The sequence below is a fragment of the Leucoraja erinacea genome, chromosome 40 (genome assembly GCF_028641065.1).
Source record: "Leucoraja erinacea ecotype New England chromosome 40, Leri_hhj_1, whole genome shotgun sequence".
Classification (NCBI taxonomy): Eukaryota; Metazoa; Chordata; class Chondrichthyes; order Rajiformes; family Rajidae; genus Leucoraja; species Leucoraja erinaceus.
The window spans coordinates 3,674,780-3,692,736 of NC_073416.1; the positions used below are offsets into that span (position 1 = coordinate 3,674,780).

Here is a 17,957-nt window from a genome sequence, read left to right on the forward strand (position 1 = left end):
AAATATAGCCTGGCCTCAACTACCTTCTGTGGCAGAGAATACCACAGATTCACCACTCTCTGTGTGAAAAATGGTTTTCTCATCTCGGTCCTAAAAGATTTCCCCCTTATCCTTAAACTGTGTGACCCCTTGTTCTGGACTTCCCCAACATCGGGAACAATCTTCCTGCATCTAGCCTGTCCGACCCCTTAAGAATTTTGTAAGTTTCTATAAGATCCCCACCTCAATCTTCGACGCCCCTCGGTGGCCAAAATCTGCGTAAAGCCCCTGTCCCACTTTCCCGAGTTACTCACAAACTCTCCCGCGTTTTCCCCCCTGATTCGAACTCGAGGAATGTCGCTAGCGAGGCCGTAGGAGTCTCGTAGCGGCTCGCAATGCCGGCCGTAGGAACTCGGGGCATCAGCGGGCGAGGCAGCATCCACGGAGCGAAGGAATAGGCGACGTTTTGGGTCGAGACCCTTCAAACTCATTGCCATGTTAACAGTGGCATGAGCTGGGCAGATGTGAAACATTTCCTTGCCTGCATCAAATATGGACCCGTTTACTGGAGCAACATATTGGACTGTACTGAAACGTCGCCTATTTCCTTCGCTCCATAGATGCTGCCTCACCCGCTGAGTTTCTCCAGCATTTTTGTCTGTCCACGATTACAATCGAGCCGTCCACAGTGTACAGACACAGGATAAAGGGAATAACGTTTAGTGCAAGGTAAAGTCCAATTTAAAGATAGTCCGAGGGTCTCCAATGAGGTAGATAGTAGTTCAGCACCGCTCTCTGGTTGTGGTAGGATGGTTCAGTTGCCTGGTAACAGCTGGGAAGAAACTGCCCCTGAATTTGGAGGTGTGCGTTCGTTTTCACACTTCTGTACCTCTTGCCTGACGGGAGAGCGGAGCAGATAATAGACAATAGACAATAGGTGTAGGAGTAGGCCATTCGGCCCTTCGAGCCAGCACCGCCATGCAATGTGATCGTGGCTGATCATCCCCAATCAGTACCCCGTTCCTGCCTTCTCCCCACACCCCCTGACTCCGCTATTTTTAAGAGCCCTATCTAGCTCTCTCTTGAAAGCATCCAGAGAACCGGCCTCCACCATGCAGAGAATTCCACAGACTCACCACTCTCTGTGAGTAAAAGTGTTTCCTCGTCTCCGCTCTAAATGGCCGACCCCTTATTCTTAAACTGTGTGTGTGTGTGTGTGGCCCCTGGTTCTGGTCTCCCCCAACATCGGGAACATGTTTCCTGCCTCTAGCGTGTCCAAACCCTTAACAATCTTAGGTACACAAAAAAGCTGGAGAAACACAGCGGGTGCAGCAGCATCTATGGAGCGAAGGAAATAGGCAACGTTTCGTCCTGAAACCCTTCTTCAGACCCGAAATCCTGAAGGAAATAGGCAACGTTTCGGGACGAAACCCGGAAGGGTTTCGTCCCGAAACGTTGCCTATTTCCTTCGCTCCATAGATGCTGCTGCACCCGCTGAGTTTCTCCAGCTTTTTTGTGTACCTTTGCTGTTCAACCTGTTCTTTCTCTACTGTTTGATTTGTTCAAAATCGTTCTCTCCCCCCTCTTTCAAAGGAAGGAATCAGACCATTCTTAAACACCTTAACAATCTTATATGTTTCAAGAGGGAGGTGTTTGTGGGGAGGGGGGGGGGGAGATTGGGTGGGTTCCACGGTGCGTTCCACGTGACTGACACACGAACATCGCGGCTCTCTCTCCCTCCTCCCCTCTCACTCTGCCCTGCTCCGTTACTCCGTACAGCACGCCGGAGACGGGCGGTCGGGCAAGGCGCTCCGGCACGGGAGCCGCGACGAGCCGGACGAAAGCGACCTCTAAAAACCGCTGCCTTCCCCCTTCCGTTTCATTTCTGCTTTTTGGAATAAAAAAGGAAAAGCTCGGGTTCGGGACCTTCCACACCAGTGGGGGGAAAGGCTCTCCCTCGATCGGCACCCAGCCCATGGACTAATTCTCGAGAAACCGGTCGGTTTAAAGATTCGACGGAGAACGGCGGCAGATTGCGCGGACGGGGTTTGCTTCGACCGCCAGCAGTGTTCTTCTCCAGCGCTCCCGTGAAGTGTGTGCGCGCAAAGACGCACAGATCCTGTGGCCGTGGGTTTCATGTCATTTACAGTTACAGTTGCAGTTGCCAGGTGGTGGCAAGTCAAAATATCTCTTCCCTTCGTATATGTGGCCAGACCCCTGGATAGCTCTCAATACCATCGATCCACTGGGCTTTCCTGCCAAGGATAACATCATTCGAGCGAGATCTCTCAATGGGATCCAGCTCCATGCAGAGGTCAATGAGAGGTCCCTGTTCGGTCAATAATAAAGGGGATGGGTTGGCTCCTGTAGTTGGGGTCGTTTGGCTTTGGACGGTCACGGAAATCACCTTCTGCCCCCCCCCTCTCCCCCCCAGGGGTCGCCCAGCTCCAGGTTCACAAGTTCATCGGTGGTGGGTAGGAGCAGAATGAGGCCGTTCGGCCCATTTCGATCGTGGCTGATCTACCTCTCCCGATCCCCATTCTCCTGCCTTCTCCTCGAGAAATAAATCTACGATGCTTCTGTCTGCTGCTTTGTGTAGCTGACACCCCTTCTTTTCACCTGGGGGGGGGGGGGGGGTGGGGTGTGTGGGGGGGGGGGGGGGGGGGTGCAGGACACGCAACTCCCAAGCCCACCCTTATCCAAACACAAGGCGAAACGTCGGGGTGAAGGCGGTCGGAGCAGTGGAAGCAACTCGTGGCAAAGGGACCAAACGGGCACCGCAAGTCACTGCAGACACTGAAGACAGACACGGGATCCTGGAGTAACTCAGCGGAAACATCACCCATCCCTTCTCTCCAGAGATGCTGCCTGTCCCGCTGGGTCACGCCAACATTTCGTGTCTACGGGGTACCAACAGGTTAGCGGGCAAAGGGTGTGGAGGGGAAGGGAAGGGGGGGGGAGAGTAGTTTGGTTTATTGTCACGTGTAGCGAGGTACAGTGAAAAGCTTCTGTTGCGTGCTAACCAGTCAGGGGAAAGACAATACACGATTACAATCGAGCCGTCCACAGTGTACAGATACCACATTCTCAGTGACCCCCAAGCATGGTTAATGGTCTTCAAGGTCTAAATTTCGTAGATCAGTTTCAACACTCGTTGAAATTTAGATTTAACTTCAGGTTTAGCATTATCCCGTGTACCGAGGTACAGTGAAAAGCTTTGTTACCGACCCGACAATGCTATACATAGACACAATCAGGCCAAACTCAAGTACATTAGGATTTAGTTTTAGAGATACAGCGCGGAAACAGGCCCTTCGGCCCACCGAGTCCGTGCCGACCAGCGATCCACACGCACCAACATCATCCCACACACACCAGGGCCAATTTACAATTTTACCAAAGCCAATTAACCTAGAAACCTGCACGTCTTTGGAGTGTGGGAGGAAACCGGAGCACCCGGAGAAAACCCACGCAGGTCACGGGGATGACGTGCAAACTCCGTACAGACAGCAGCGCCTGCGGTCAGGATGGAACCCGGGTCTCCAGCGCTGTGAGGCAGCAGCTCTACCCGCTGCGCCACCGTGCCGCCCCAAGAGGGAACTTTTCCCACTCAGCTGAGCTTTGGTCCTTGAAGGGTCACAGTTACTGCACTCACCCAGCTGGTTGTGTGAAGATAGCCAGAGAGAGAGAGAGAAACATGGACAATAGGTGCAGGAGGAGGCCATTCAGCCCTTCGAGACAGCACCGCCATTCACTGTAATCATGGCTGATCATCCACAATGAGTAACCCGTTCCTGCCTTCTCCCCATATCCCCTGACTCCACTATCTTTAAGAGCCCTATCTAGCTCTCTCTTGAAAGTATCCAGAGAACCGGCCTCCACCGCCCTCTGAGGCAGAGAATTCCACAGACTCACAACTCTCTGTGAGAAAAAGTCTTTTCCTCGTCTCCGTTCTAAATGGCTTACACCTTATTCTTAAACTGTGTGTGGCCCCTGGTTTTGGACTCCCCCAACATCGGGAACATGTTTCCTGCCTCCAGCGTGTCCAAGCCCTTAACAATCTTATATGTTTCAACGAGAACTCCTCTCATCCTTCTAAACTCCAGAGTGTACAAGCCCAGCTGCTCCATTCTCTCAACATATGACAGTCCCACCATCCCGGGAATTAACCTGGTAAACCTACGCTGCACTCCCTCAATAGCAAGAATGTCCTTCCTCAAATTAGGTTTAATGGGAAGATCTTGTATGTTTCAATGAGAACTCCTCTCATCCTTCTAAACTCCAGAGTGTACAAGCCCATTCTCTCAGCATATGACAGTCCCGCCACCCCGGAAATTAACCTTGTAAACCTACGCTGCACTCCCTCAATAGCCAATGGGGCAACATTGAATTGGCATGCGTGTGGGAAGGAACTGCAGATGCTGGTTTCAGGTGTTGGTACACAATGTTGGAGTATCTGAGTGGGTCAGGCAGCATCTCTGGAGGAAAAGGAATGGGTGACGTTTCGGGTCGAGACCCTTCTATAGACTGGCCCTCTAAAGAGGCCAAGGACTCGCTCGCCTCTCTCCGAGCGCAAGGCAGATAAGCACGAGGGCCTAAATAAGGGAATTTAAAAAAGGACAATGATAAACCAGTGAAACGTATGCTTGCAAATTCCCATTATATCTTCGGTCATTGTCATTGCATTTGCACAGATGTCACTGCTGAGCATGTTTTCTGTGCATCATCTTCCTGTACATGCATGTTTTAATAAAATATTGTCTTTTAAAGAAATGGTGAGGGAGTACAATGCTGTTGTATCATATATCAGATTAAAATGGAGAAACGTCTCAAAAGTTGTCAAAATCATTCGTCTTGGCCGATTAGGAAAAGGGGAGATGCAACGAGACCTGGGTGTCATGGTACACCAGTCATTAAAAGTAGGCATGCAGGTGCAGCAGGCAGTGAAGAAGGCGAATGGTATGTTAGCATTCATAGCAAAAGGATTTGAGTCTAGGAGCAGGGAAGTTCTACTGCAGTTGTACAGGGTCTTGGTGAGACCACACCTGGAGTATTGCGTACAGTTTTGGTCTCCTAATCTGAGGAAAGACATTCTTGCCATAGAGGGAGTACAGAGAAGGTTCACCAGACTGATTCCTGGGATGTCAGGACTTTCATTTGAAGAAAAACTGGATAGACTCGGCTTGTACTCGCTAGAATTTAGAAGATTGAGGGGGGATCTTATAGAAACTTACAAAATTCTTAAGGGGTTGGATAGGTTAGATGCAGGAAGATTGTTCCTGATGTTGGGGAAGTCCAGAACAAGGGGTCACACAGTTTAAGGATAAGGGGGAAATCTTTTAGGAGAAGATGAGAAAATCATTTTTCACACACAGAGAGTGGTGAATCTGTGGAATTCTCTGCCACAGAAGGTAGTTGAGGCCACAGTTCATTGGCTATATTTAAGAGGGAGTTAGATGTGGCCCTTGTGGCTAAAGGGATCAGGGGGTATGGAGAGAAGGCAGGGATGGGATACTGTGTTGGATGATCAGCCATGATCATATTGAATGGCAGTGCAGGCTCGAAGGGCCGAATGGCCTACTCCTGCACCTATTTTCTATGTTTCTATCTAACTCTACCGCTGTGCCACCGTGATCTCCCTTCTAAAAAAATTCTGACGGGGAAATATGAGGTGCAGATGGATTAGACACACACAGAGTCTGTTACTCTGGGTTTGGGAATCGAGGGCAATGTGTTCAGTTTTGGTCACCCTGTGAGAGGAAAGATGTTGTCAAGCTGGAAAGGGTTCAGAGAGGATTTACCAGGATCCGAGGGCCTGAGCTGTGGGGAGAGGTTGAGCAGGCTGGGTCTCGGTGCAGGAGGATGAGGGGTGATCTTATAGAGGCGGGCAAAATCACGAGAGGAAGAGACAGGTTGAATGCACCCTGCTTATGAGAGGATGTGAACAGCGGAACTAGCAGGACAACTAGGGTGGGGGAGGGCAGGAGAGAGAGGGGGTGCAGGGGTTATTCAAAATGAGACATTCTTAATCATAAGCTGCCCAAGCAAAATATGAGGTGCCATCCCTCCAATTTTTTTTTTTTAAATATTTTTATTAGAAGCAGTGTACAAAAGTAAAAACCTGGGCATATGACATAATACATTTATTATACTGCTTCCATTTTAATTTTAGCAAAGATGAAATAGAAAAAGGGAGAAAGGGCCAGAAAGAAAATGAAAGAGAAAATGAAAGATTAGGAAAGGGGGAGATGCAAGCGAGACCTGGGTGTCATGGTACACCAGTCATTGAGGGTAGGCATGCAGGTGCAGCAGGCAGTGAAGAAAGCGAATGGTATGTTAGCTTTCATAGCAAGAGGATTTGAGTATAGGAGCAGGCAGGTTCTACTGCAGTTGTACAGGGTCTTGGTGAGACCACACCTGGAGTATTGCGTGCAGTTTTGGTCTCCAAATCTGAGGATGGACATTATTGCCATAGAGGGAGTGCAGAGAAGGTTCACCAGACTGATTCCTGGGATGTCAGGACTGTCTTATGAAGAAAGACTGGATAGACTTGGTTTATACTCTCTAGAATTTAGGAGATTGAGAGGGGATCTTATAGAAACTTACAAAATTCTTAAGGGGTTGGACAGGCTAGATGCAGGAAGATTGTTCTCGATGTTGGGGAAGTCCAGGACAAGGGGTCACAGCTTAAGGATAAGGGGGAAATCCTTTAAAACCGAGATGAGGAGAACGTTTTTCACACAGAGAGTGGTGAATCTCTGGAACTCTCTGCCACAGAGGGTAGTTGAGGCCAGTTCATTGGCTATATTTAAGAGGGAGTTAGATGTGGCCCTTGTGGCCAAGGGGATCAGAGGGTATGGAGAGAAGGCAGGTACGGGATACTGAGTTGATGATCAGCCATGATTATATTGAATGGCGGTGCAGGCTCGAAGGGCCGAATGGCCTCTACTCCTGCACTTAATTCCTATGTTTCTATGAAAGTGAATGTGTAAGAATAGAACCTCTAAACTACCAAATGAGTGTAGTCGATGGGTGAACTAGGACAAACGTAAAGAAATAAAAAGTCAAAATCAGAAAAAAAAGTGTTGATATACCTGCTTAATTTCTCTCCCCACCCATTTGTGTGTTGGGCCTCACTCCGACAGTGGAGGGGGCCCAGGTCCGTGTGGGAATGGGAGGGGGAGTTAAGGTGAAGTCATTGTAGACTTCAGGAAGTCCAGAGGCGGCACGCACACCCCCATCCACATTAACGGGACGGAGGTGGAACGTGTTTCTAGCTTCAGGTTCCTGGGAGTCAACATCTCCGATGACCTCTCTTGGACCCACAATACCTCTACTCTGATCAAGAAGGCTCATCAGCGTCTCTTCTTCCTGAGGAGACTGAAGAAGGTCCATCTGTCTCCTCAGATCCTGGTGAACTTCTACCGCTGCACCATCGAGAGCATCCTTACCAACTGCATCACAGTATGGTATGGCAACTGCTCTGTCTCCGACCGGAAGGCATTGCAGAGGGTGGTGAAAATTGCCCAATGCATCACCGGTTCCACGCTCCCCTCCATTGAGTCTGTCCAAATCAAGCGCTGTCTGCGGAGGGCGCTCAGCATCGCCAAGGACTGCTCTCACCCCAACCATGGACTGTTTACCCTCCTACCATCCGGGAGGCGCTACAGGTCTCTCCGTTGCCGAACCAGCAGGTCGAGGAACAGCTTCTTTCTGGCGGCTGTCACTCTACTCAACAACGTACCTTGGTGACTGCCAATCACCCCCCCCCCCCCCCGGACACTTATTATTATTTATTCAAATCGTTTGCTATGTCGCTCTTCAAGGGAGATGCTAAATGCATTTTGTTGTCTCTGTACTGTACACTGACAATGACAATTAAAATTGAATCTGAATCTGAATCTGAATCTGAGGTGTTTGGCAGCCGGGAGATCAGGTAGGCCGAGGTTAATGTTAGTTAGAGAACTGGATCAATAAAAAGTTCACATGCTGTGCATGTCAGCTATTTTAATCTCAGCCTGAGCATTTATTTAATGGTTCAGCACTTCTGCACCAGCAGGGGCCTGGCCTGTTGTAGCTGTCGATGCCACAAATCCTTCCTGTGTTGTACGTTAACTGAACAGCAGCAGGCGGTCAATAAAATACTTGAAAGAAAATTCACCCGGACAGCAGAAAACGTTTGAAATTTTTTGACAAAACACAAAGACAATAATTAACAGTGTCATCAATGTATTGGAACCGTTTGAAAACTAATCACTGATCGGCTCGGTGGCACAGCGGGTAGAGTTGGCACACGGTGGCACAGCGCCGGAGACCCGCCTTCCATCCCGACTACGGGTGACCCGCGTGGGTTTTCTCCGGGTGCTCCGGTTTCCTCCAGAGACGGGCAGGATTGTAGGCTAATTGGCTTGGTGCAATTGTATATTGTCCCCAGTGTATGTGTGTGTGTGTGCAGGGATAGTGTGCGGGGATCGCAGGTCGGCACGGACCCAGTGGGCCGAAGGGCCTGTATCTAAGCTGTTTCTCGAAAACTAAACTAAAGGAGTACACTGTGCAGGGGGGTCTTCGGAAGTTGAAACTCCAAATATATTCCACCGCATCATCTTTGTTCCCAGCTCCAAGTTGTGCGAGATTCTCCGCCTCAGAGGGCGGTGGAGACCAGGTTCTCTGGATACTTTCAAGAGAGAGCTCTTAAAAATAGCGTAGTCAGGGGATATGGGGAGAAGGCAGGAACGGGGTACTGATTGTGGATGATCAGCCATGGCCACATTGAATGGCAGTGCTGGCTCGAAGGGCCGAATGGCCTCTACTCCTGTGCACCTATTGTCTAAAGTGATTATGCAGTATATTAGTGCTCAACACCACAGATATGTTGCCGTTGGTGATGTCTGCCATCAACAGTACAACTGTCGACAAGTATTAAATATTATGTTGCTCTTAATACTTGAAAACAAATTCTCTTCCCCAAGTCCTCCCCGGTATGAAGTAGAGACTTTAGTTTAAATAAATGTTACAGCATGATTGCAGCATTTGAGAGAGTGTTGTCTTAATCTTCTAATACCACCATCGTGAAGGCACGGTGAGAATTACGTGTGGTTGTCCATGTTACTTAGCAGAGAGAGTTCCATAGGAGACCCCAAAACTGTCTAAGGGAGAGAATACGATAGACGTTAGTCGATTGCCGACATTGTTTCACTTGAAGTCACATGCTACAGTGCACATTGCTACGATAGACTTGGTTTTGTGGGTAGACCATTAGACTATAAAACACAGGAGCAGAATTAGGCCATTCGGCCCATCGAGTCTGCTCCGCCATTCAATCATGGCTGATGCATCTTTCCCTCCCAACCCTTAGATAGAGCAGATGTGGAGAGGATGTTTCCACTGGTGGGAGAGTCTAGGACCAGAGGTCACAGCCGTCAGAATTAAAGGACGTTCCTTTAGGAAGGAGATGAGGAGGAATCTCTTTCGTCAGAGGGTGGTGAATCTGTGGAATTCTTGGCCACAGAAGATAGACACAAAAAAGCTGGAGTAACTCAGCGGGACGGGCAGCATCTCTGGAGAGGAGGAATGGGTGACGTTTCGGGTCGAGACCCTTCTTCAGACTAACAATGGGTATTTTTTAAGGCAGAGATGATAGATTCTGGATTAGTGCGGGTGTCAGGGGTTGTGGGGAGGAGAATGGGGTTAGGAGGGAGAGATAGGTCAGCCATGATCGAATGGCGGAGTAGACTCGATGGGCCGAATGGCCTCATTCTATCACTCGGCTCCGATCCCTTATGACACCATTCTCCTGCCTTCTCTCAGTGTCACGTCCGACACACTTACTGATCTAGAACGAATCGATCTCCGTTTTAAAAACTGCGCGTTGACTTGGCCCCCCCGCCAAAGATGGCTGCCAACGCCGTCTGTGGCGATGAATTCCACAGGTTCACCACCAGGATAAACACTCTGGATGGGATGTTGACGGGACGGGGAGGAACGGGTTAATAAGGCCACACGCAGACTGGAGGAACAACGTCTCATATTCCGCTTGGGTAGCTTGCAACCCAGCAGTATGAACATTGAATTCATTCATTCTTAGTTAATCAACAAGCACCTAATTAATGAATTAATTGATTGATTGGCCGTCTGATAAAATTGATTAATTAATTTGAGATTTAATTAGTTGGATTATTTTGCTAAAATTGAGCGCTGTGTATAGAAACATAGAAATTAGGTGCAGGAGTCGGCCATTCGGCCCTTCGAGCCTGCACCGCCATTCAATATGATCATGGCTGATCATCCAACTCAGTATCCCGTACCTGCCTTCTCTCCATACCCCCTGATCCCCTTAGCCACAAGGGCCACATCTAACTCCCTCTTAAATATAGGCAATGAACTGTGGCCTCAACTACCCTCTGTGGCAGAGTGTTCCAGAGATTCACCACTCTTTGTGTGAAAATCACCACTCTCTGTGTATAAGGGCCACTCTGATGAGCTGTTGTAACAGAGGACATATTCACAAAAAAAATACTTCCCTTCAGTCTCAATAGACCTGGAGCTCGAACTGTGATTTAGTTTAGTTTAGTTTATTTGAGTTTGGTTTAGGGACACAGAGCGGAAAACAGGCCCTTCGGCCCATCAAGTCCGCCCCCCCCCCCAGTACACCAGTTCTATCCACACACTAGGGACAATTGTCAATTTTACAGAGGGCCAATTAACCTACAAGCCCTGTGCGCCTTTGGAATGTGGGAGGAAACCGGGGCACCCGGAGAAAACCCACACGGGTCGCGGGGAGAACGTGCGATTTCCACACAGGCAGCAGCCGAGGTCGGGATGGAACCCGCTGCATCACTGTGCCGCCCAATGCAAAATGCATATTTTAGAGTCAATAATCTAACAACCTAACCAAGTCTCCTACTCGAGTACAACAAGGTATCAAGTGCTCAGGAGTGACCCATTAATCAATGTAACAGCATGCAAAAATCACAAAACATCTCACATCACTTCACAGTGCCCCGTTTTACCAGAGGTAACGCTGTTAATCTATGGGTATTACAAATTAATGTCATTATGTATTTCTAGGGAAAGTAGATCAATCAAGATCAAGTGCACATTTAATTTAAATTGGACACGTCATTCAATAGCAGAGAAACTTGTACTCACTGCTGCCCTCTGGAGTTACCTGCAGGGAACACATGACAAGATAACACCACATACAGGCCATGCAAGCAAATACCCAGCACAGCACAGCACAGCACACAGAGAGAGGAACAATAATCAGCATGGAGAAAAGACACAGAGTGCTGGAGTAACTCAGCGGGTCAGGCAGCATCTGTGGGGAACATGGATAGGTGACGTTTCACAGAGTGCTGGAGTAACTCAGCGGGTCAGGCAGCATCTTGAGCTAAGGAGAGCAATCGGGCTGAAACCCGTAAGGTTTTGCCCGAAACGTTTCCACAGAGTGCCGGAGTTGCCTATTTCCTTACTCAGCTGCTGGTAACTGAGTGGGTCAGGCAGCATCTGTGGAGAACATGGATAGGTGACGTTTCACAGAGTGCTGGAGTAACTCAGCGGGTCAGGCAGCATCTGTGGAGAACATGGATAGGTGACTGGTTTCACAGTGTGTGCTGGAGTAACTCAGAGTAACTCAGCGGGTCAGGCAGCATCTGTGGAGAACATGGATAGGTGACGTTTCGGGTCGAGACCCTTCTTCAGACTGATTGCACGGGTGAGGGGGGGGGGAGAAAGCTGAAAGACGGGGCAGGATAAATCCTGGCAGGTAACAGGTAGATACATGTAAAGGAGGCGCTTGAAAGGCAGATTGTTGGACAAAGGTGGACGGATGAAAAGACAGAAGGTGTGAGATAAACGTGTTGAAGAGATACGAATTGTGAGGCTGGAGGAAGGAATGTTTGGGGGGGGGGGGGAGAAAGATGTGCGAGTCCAGGTGAGGCACATGGAGGGGGGGGGGGGGGGGAGAAGAGAGAGGGGAGGCTGTGGGGTGGGGTGGGGATTGTAGTTACCTAAAATTGGAGATTTCCGTGTTCATACCATTGGATTTAGGGCTACCGAAGCGGAATATGAGGTGCTGTTCTTCCAATTTGTGTGTGGCCTCCCTCTGGCAATGGAGGATGCCCCAGGATAGAAAGTTCAGTGTGGGAACGGGAAGGGGAGTTAAAAATGGTTCGCAACCGGGCGATCTTGTAGGACCTTGGCAGACGGAGTGCAATTGTTCGGTGTTCAGTGAAATGGTCGCCAAGTCCACGCTGAGTCTCCAGCGCAAATACATTTTTTGACAATTAGATGTTGACCATTTTGCCTTTAATTCTGAGGCTACGACCTCTAGTCCTAATGGGAGAGTCTAGGACGAGAGGTCATAGCCTCAGGATTAAAGGACGCTCCTTTAAGAAGGAGATGACAGCTTAAGGAGGGGTCACAGCTTAAGGATAAGGGGGAAATCCTTTAAAACCGAGATGAGAAGAACTTTTTTCACACAGAGAGTGGTGAATCTCTGGAACTCTCTGCCACAGAGGGTAGTTGAGGCCAGTTCATTGGCTATATTTAAGAGGGAGTTAGATGTGGCCCTTGTGGCTAAGGGGATCAGGGGGTATGGAGAGAAGGCAGGTACGGGATACTGAGTTGGATGATCAGCCATGATCATATTGAATGGCGGTGCAGGCTCGAAGGGCCAAACGGCCTACTCCTGCACCTAATTTCTATGTTTCTATGTCTATGTCTCTATGACGAGGAATTTCCTTAGTCAGAGGGTGGTGAATCTGTGGAATTCATTGCCACAGACGGCTGTGGAGGCCACGTCAATTGATATATTTAAGGCAGTGATAAGGTTTGTGATTAGTGCGGGTGTCAGAGGTTATGGGGAGAAGGCAGGAGAATGGGGTTGGGAGGGAGAGATAGATCAGCCACGATTGAATGGCAGAGTAGACTGGATGGGCCGAATGGCCTAATCCTGCTCTTATCACTCACGCCCTTATGACCAGAACTGCACACAATACTCTAAGGGTGGTCTCATCATTGTTTTGGAGTTGCACGATAACATCCCAACTTTTATAATCTATGAAGGCCAGCATGCCATATGCCTTTGTCATCTATGCATTTTTGATTAGCACGGGTGTCAGGGGTTATAGGGCGAAGGCAGGAGAATGGGGTTGAGAGGGGAAGGTAGATTGAATGGCAGAGTGGACTTGATGGGCCGAATGGCCTAATTCTGCTCCAATGACGTGTGAACTCATGACCCGCCCTATCTACCTGTGTTTCCGCTTTGAAGAGCTATGGCCAAACCTCAAGATCGCTCTGATCATCAGAGAAATAGGGTGGCACGGTGATGCAGCGGGTAGAGCTGCTTCCTCACAGCGCCAGAGTGCCGGGCTCCATCCTGACTACGGGTGCCGTCTGTGTGGAGTTTGCACGTTCTCCTCGTGACCGAGTGGGTTTCCTCCCACACTCCAAAGACGTGCGGGTTTATGGGCTAATTGGCCCTCTGTAAGTTGCCCCATAGACAATAGACAATAGGTGCAGGAGTAGGCCATTCGGCCCTTCGAGCCAGCACCGCTATTCAATGTGATCATGGCTGATCATCCCCAATCAGTACCCCCCGTTCCTGCCATCTCCCCATATCCCCTGACTCCGCTATCTTTAAGAGCCCTATCTAGCTCTCTCTTGAAAGCGTCCAGATAACCGGCCTCCACCGCCCTCTGAGGCAGAGAATTCCAGACTCACAACTCTCTGTGTGAAAAAGTGTTTCCTCGTCTCCGTTCTAAATGGCTTACTCCTTATTCTTCAACTGTGTGTGTGGCCCCTGGTTCTGGACCCTCCCCCCCCCCACCCCCCACCCAAGTGGAAGTGGATGAGAAATTGGGATGACATAGAACTAGTGTGAACGTGTGATTAATGGTGAGCGTAGACTCGGTGGGCCGAAGGGCCTGTTTCTATGCTGTAACTAAGCTAAACAAAACTAAAATCAACATTCATGAGTACCCTACTATTTACTGTATTTGACTTCACGAAATGCATCACCTTGCTCTTATTGGGACTAATGTTCATCTGCCAACTCTCCGCCAAACTTTCCATCTGATCTATGCCTTGCTTTGTTCTTAGATACAAGAGGAAGGAATGCAGGCGTTACTAGGAATGAGGGTAATCAACATACATACCGCTGGGTTTTAAGCTAATCTACTGCTCGGGTTGGAATAGCTGAACGTTGGGGGCACTGGTTGGGATGGCAGCAGCAGCAACACCTGGGCAGAGTTCAGAAGCAATGAAGGGTGATCAGCCCGAAACATGAAGATAGACACAAAAAGCTGCAGTAACTCAGCGGCACAGGCGGCATCTCCGGAGAGAAGGAAGGGGTGACGTTTCGGGCCGAGACCCTTCTTCAGACTGAGACACGATATATCTCTCTCTCTCTCTCTCGATCCTCTATCTCTCTCTCGATCAATCTCTCTCGATACTCTCTCTCTCGATCCTTTCTCTCTCGATCGATCAATCCTCTCTCCATCTCTCTCTTGATCCCCTCGATCAATCTCTCTCGATACTCTTTCTCTCAATCCTATCTCTCTCTCTCGATCTCTCTCTCTCTCTCTATCTCTCTCTCTATCTCTCTCTCTATCTCTCTCTCGATCCTCTATCTCTCTCTTGATCCTTTCTCTATCTCTCTCGATCGATCGCTCTCTCCCTCCATTTCTCTCCCACCAAAGATGCCGCCTGACTGGCAGGGTGCATTAGCACTTCCGTTGTTCATTCCAGCTCTGACCCCAGAGCGGACATTCTAGACTTGGATCAAGTCTCGTTTCCATAAGCACAGTGTCTATGGCGACTAATGCGTGTCGGTCATGTTATCTCAACTTCTTTCTTGCGGTGGAAAAACGCTGCCAGACCAAAGAGTACAGATAAAACAGATTTATTTACAGGCTGCATATACAGGTGCAGAGAGAGACAGAAGATGTTGAGACAGCACAATACATCAGGGGAATTAAAGCAAGATTGTGCCACATGCAATTTAAATCCTCATTTTTTTCCAAAACTTAAATTTTACACACTGACCAGTGGCCGTCTATGTGAATGGAACTGCTTTTGTAGACTTTCAGGACATGACCTTACATAGGATTGCAATCCAGCCAGGTTCAGTGACAACGGCATCAGTTTGACAGAGCTTAGGACTCGAGCTGTCTATTCTGCCAAGCATCTCCGTTGTGTAGGCTGATGCATTTGTATTTTAATGCAGAGTCGACCCGGTTGTATGCACCTCAGCGCATGCAACAGCGCCTCATTTAAAAAGAACCGCGCTGAATAAAGACAGAGACGCATTTAGGAAAAGGCAGCTTAGTTTAGTTGAGAGATACAGCACAAAAACAGGCCCCTCGGTCCGTGCCGACCAGCGATCACCGCACATTAACACCATCCTACACCCACACACTAGGGACAATGTACAATTTTACCAAGCCAATTAACCTATACATCTTTGCAGTGTGGGAGGAAACCGGAGCACCCAGAGAAAACCCACGCTTTCACAGGGAGAACGTACAAACTCTGCGCAGATAAGCACCCGTGGTCAGGACTGAACCCGGGTCTCTGGCGCGGCAAGTGCTGTAAGGCAGCAACTCTACCGCTGCACCACTGTGCTGCCCGCTCTCATGGGTCCTGCATGTTCTTTGCTTGTCCCTGCCATAGAAGCAGGGCCATCGCTCACACAGTTGTGGTACTATTCACCAATCACACAGAAATATCCCTGTTCTGCTGCAGGCAGATCGGGCTTGGCTGTGCTGCTGCTGCCTTTCATGATCAAACAGTGCACGGCCAACACACATATGCACGCGGGCCAAGGTGCTGGAAAGCAAGCGTAGGAAGGCACGACAGAGGCCACAGACAGACACAAAATGCTGGAGTAACGCAGCGTGTCAGGCAGCATCTCTGGAGAGAAGGAACGGGTGACGTCTCGGGTGGACAATACGACAAGGAACGGCTGACGTTGGTCTCGACCCAAAACGTCACCCCTTCCTTCTCTCCAGGGATGCTGCCTGTCCCGCCGAGTTACTCCAGCTTTATGTGCCTCTCTTTGCTGCAAAGTAAGTGCGGAGAGAAGAAGGGAGATGTGGAACAAGTCACTGGTTGTAAATTTAGAAACTGCTGCCTGTAGGTGGGGAGAGAAAAGGTGGGGGAGAGAAAAAGACAATGCCGACTCTGTCTCTCCCTCCACAGATGCTGCCTGACCTGCTGAGCGTTTCAAGCATTTGCAGTATTTTTGCGTCTAAGGGCAGAATAACCGGCTTTTATATTCGAAATGCAGAAGAAACCCTGCAGGCACAGCACAGCGACCAGTTTATGCAACCCCTGGACTTTCAGAGCCAGTGGGTTTCTCTCCTGCCCAAGTGAGGTCACACTAACCCTGTTCAGTCAGGGCCAGACTTTCCCCCCCACCCCCAGTGTTAATTCTTGTACATGAAGGAACTGCAGATGCTGGTTTAAACCGAAGATAGGCACAAAAAGCTCAGCAGGACAGGCAGTATCTCTGGAAAGAAGGAATGGGTGACGTTTCGGGTCTGAAGCAGGGTCTCGACCAGAAACGTGGCCCATTCCTTCTCTCCGGGGATGCTGCCTGTCCCGCTGAGTTACTCCAGCTTTTTGGAGTTCACCCTGTGTACGGTCAGCATGGAAGGAGGACACTGAGGGGGGGGGCAACAACTACTGGTGGTGACTGGAGGACTAATTGGAGCCCATCACCAAGGAGATGATGGGAATCGCGTTGCCCGCTATCCCACGGAGGAACCCGCCTGATTGCCCCGCTGGCCCTCAAGTGGTGGTCGGGGTTGGCATTGCGTGTGGAATCTGTGAAGATCAGCTTAGCGTCTCATGGAGAGTATCTAGGTGGCAGGAAGGACATGCGAGTCTGGAGCTTGATGACCCTGTCACCAAGTTGACAAACTGGTCATGGAGTCGAGGCGGGGGGGGGGGGGGGGGGGGGGGGGGGGGGGGCAAGGCCAAGTTAAAATGTGTGCAGAAATGACAGATCTTCACGGTCTTTGTGACACCTCGACTACTTTAATCTTTGACCTTAAACGAGTTGTCACAGAATACCTCGACCACAATGGACAAGGCCATTAGACGATCAGTGTGGAAGATTTAGCATTTAGCCTTTTAAAAAAAAAAAAATAAAATAAATACTTTGGGTGTTGATAATGGTGGCGGGCACCTGATGTGCGAGTGTGATTGTCTAGAAATGGGTGACCCAAGTCCCCATTGCGATTATGAGGAAGCGTTGGGTTTTAGCAGTGACTTGCCCCGATTAGCTTTGAGGTGATGGAGATGGACGCGCGTGCTACGATTGTGGGATGGAGGCCCAGGGCGTTGTGACTTTAATCACGGAGATATTTTGAATGGATACAGACGTAGTGTTGGTATAGGGGTGATAGGAATGTTGGAACTGGCGAGAGAGAGCGAGGAATTCCCCCATGAGATCAGTCTGCCCATGATGTGGTCGGGACAGCGTTTTAAAAACAATCCTATATCTAGCGAGTGGTTAAATGGTTTTAGCTCTTCTACTGAGAATAACATTTGAATCAACTCTTTTATTAAGGTTAAAATACACATTGCATAAAATGCAGCCCTACCACTGCGCAGCTTGGTTTAGATAAGCCCGGTGAGTGGTAGTGTCATTTGGCGAGCGGAACTTGTGACCATGCGGAACTGCAGATGGTGGTTTACACGGAAGACAGACGCAGAAGCGCTGGAGTAACTCAGCGGGACAGGCAGCATCTTTGGGGGAAAAGGGCCTGCCCTCAGAGAGATGGGGGGCAGGGGGAGAGATCTGAGCAGCATTGTTCAGTGTGTTCACTGCGGGAGGGAGCAGAGAGCAGGAGGCGACTGACTGCCCCATCAGAGCAGGGAGCCGGTGACAGGATTTAAAGTACTTTTGACACAATGGTGACCACAGTCAACGGGGGGGGGGGGGGGGGATTTGCACAGTGATCTTTCTGTCC

At 49.5% G+C, this 17,957-nt stretch overlaps 2 protein-coding genes across 3 annotated transcripts in view; one reads left to right on the top strand and one right to left on the bottom strand.

Moving 5' to 3' along the window:
- Nucleotides 1-2,167, top strand: part of LOC129714626 (rho guanine nucleotide exchange factor 25-like) — a 105,784-nt gene extending 103,617 nt beyond the window's left edge. Inside the window, exon 16 of the mRNA XM_055664322.1 lies at nucleotides 1,759-2,167. Coding sequence (XP_055520297.1) covers nucleotides 1,759-1,833 — 75 coding nt within the window. The 3' untranslated portion in view covers nucleotides 1,834-2,167. The remainder of the gene's footprint in view (nucleotides 1-1,758) is intronic.
- Nucleotides 2,168-7,982: 5,815 nt separating this feature from the next.
- LOC129714625 (natural resistance-associated macrophage protein 2-like) overlaps nucleotides 7,983-17,957 on the bottom strand; it is a 66,225-nt gene continuing 56,250 nt past the window's right edge. The window contains exons 17-18 of one of the 2 annotated variants that reach the window (XM_055664320.1): nucleotides 11,128-11,146; nucleotides 7,983-9,125 (exon numbers count right to left, since the gene is read on the bottom strand). In XM_055664320.1, coding sequence (XP_055520295.1) covers nucleotides 9,085-9,125; nucleotides 11,128-11,146 — 60 coding nt within the window. In that variant the 3' untranslated portion in view covers nucleotides 7,983-9,084. The remainder of the gene's footprint in view (nucleotides 9,126-11,127; nucleotides 11,147-17,957) is intronic. The other variant, XM_055664319.1, reaches the window with a different exon arrangement.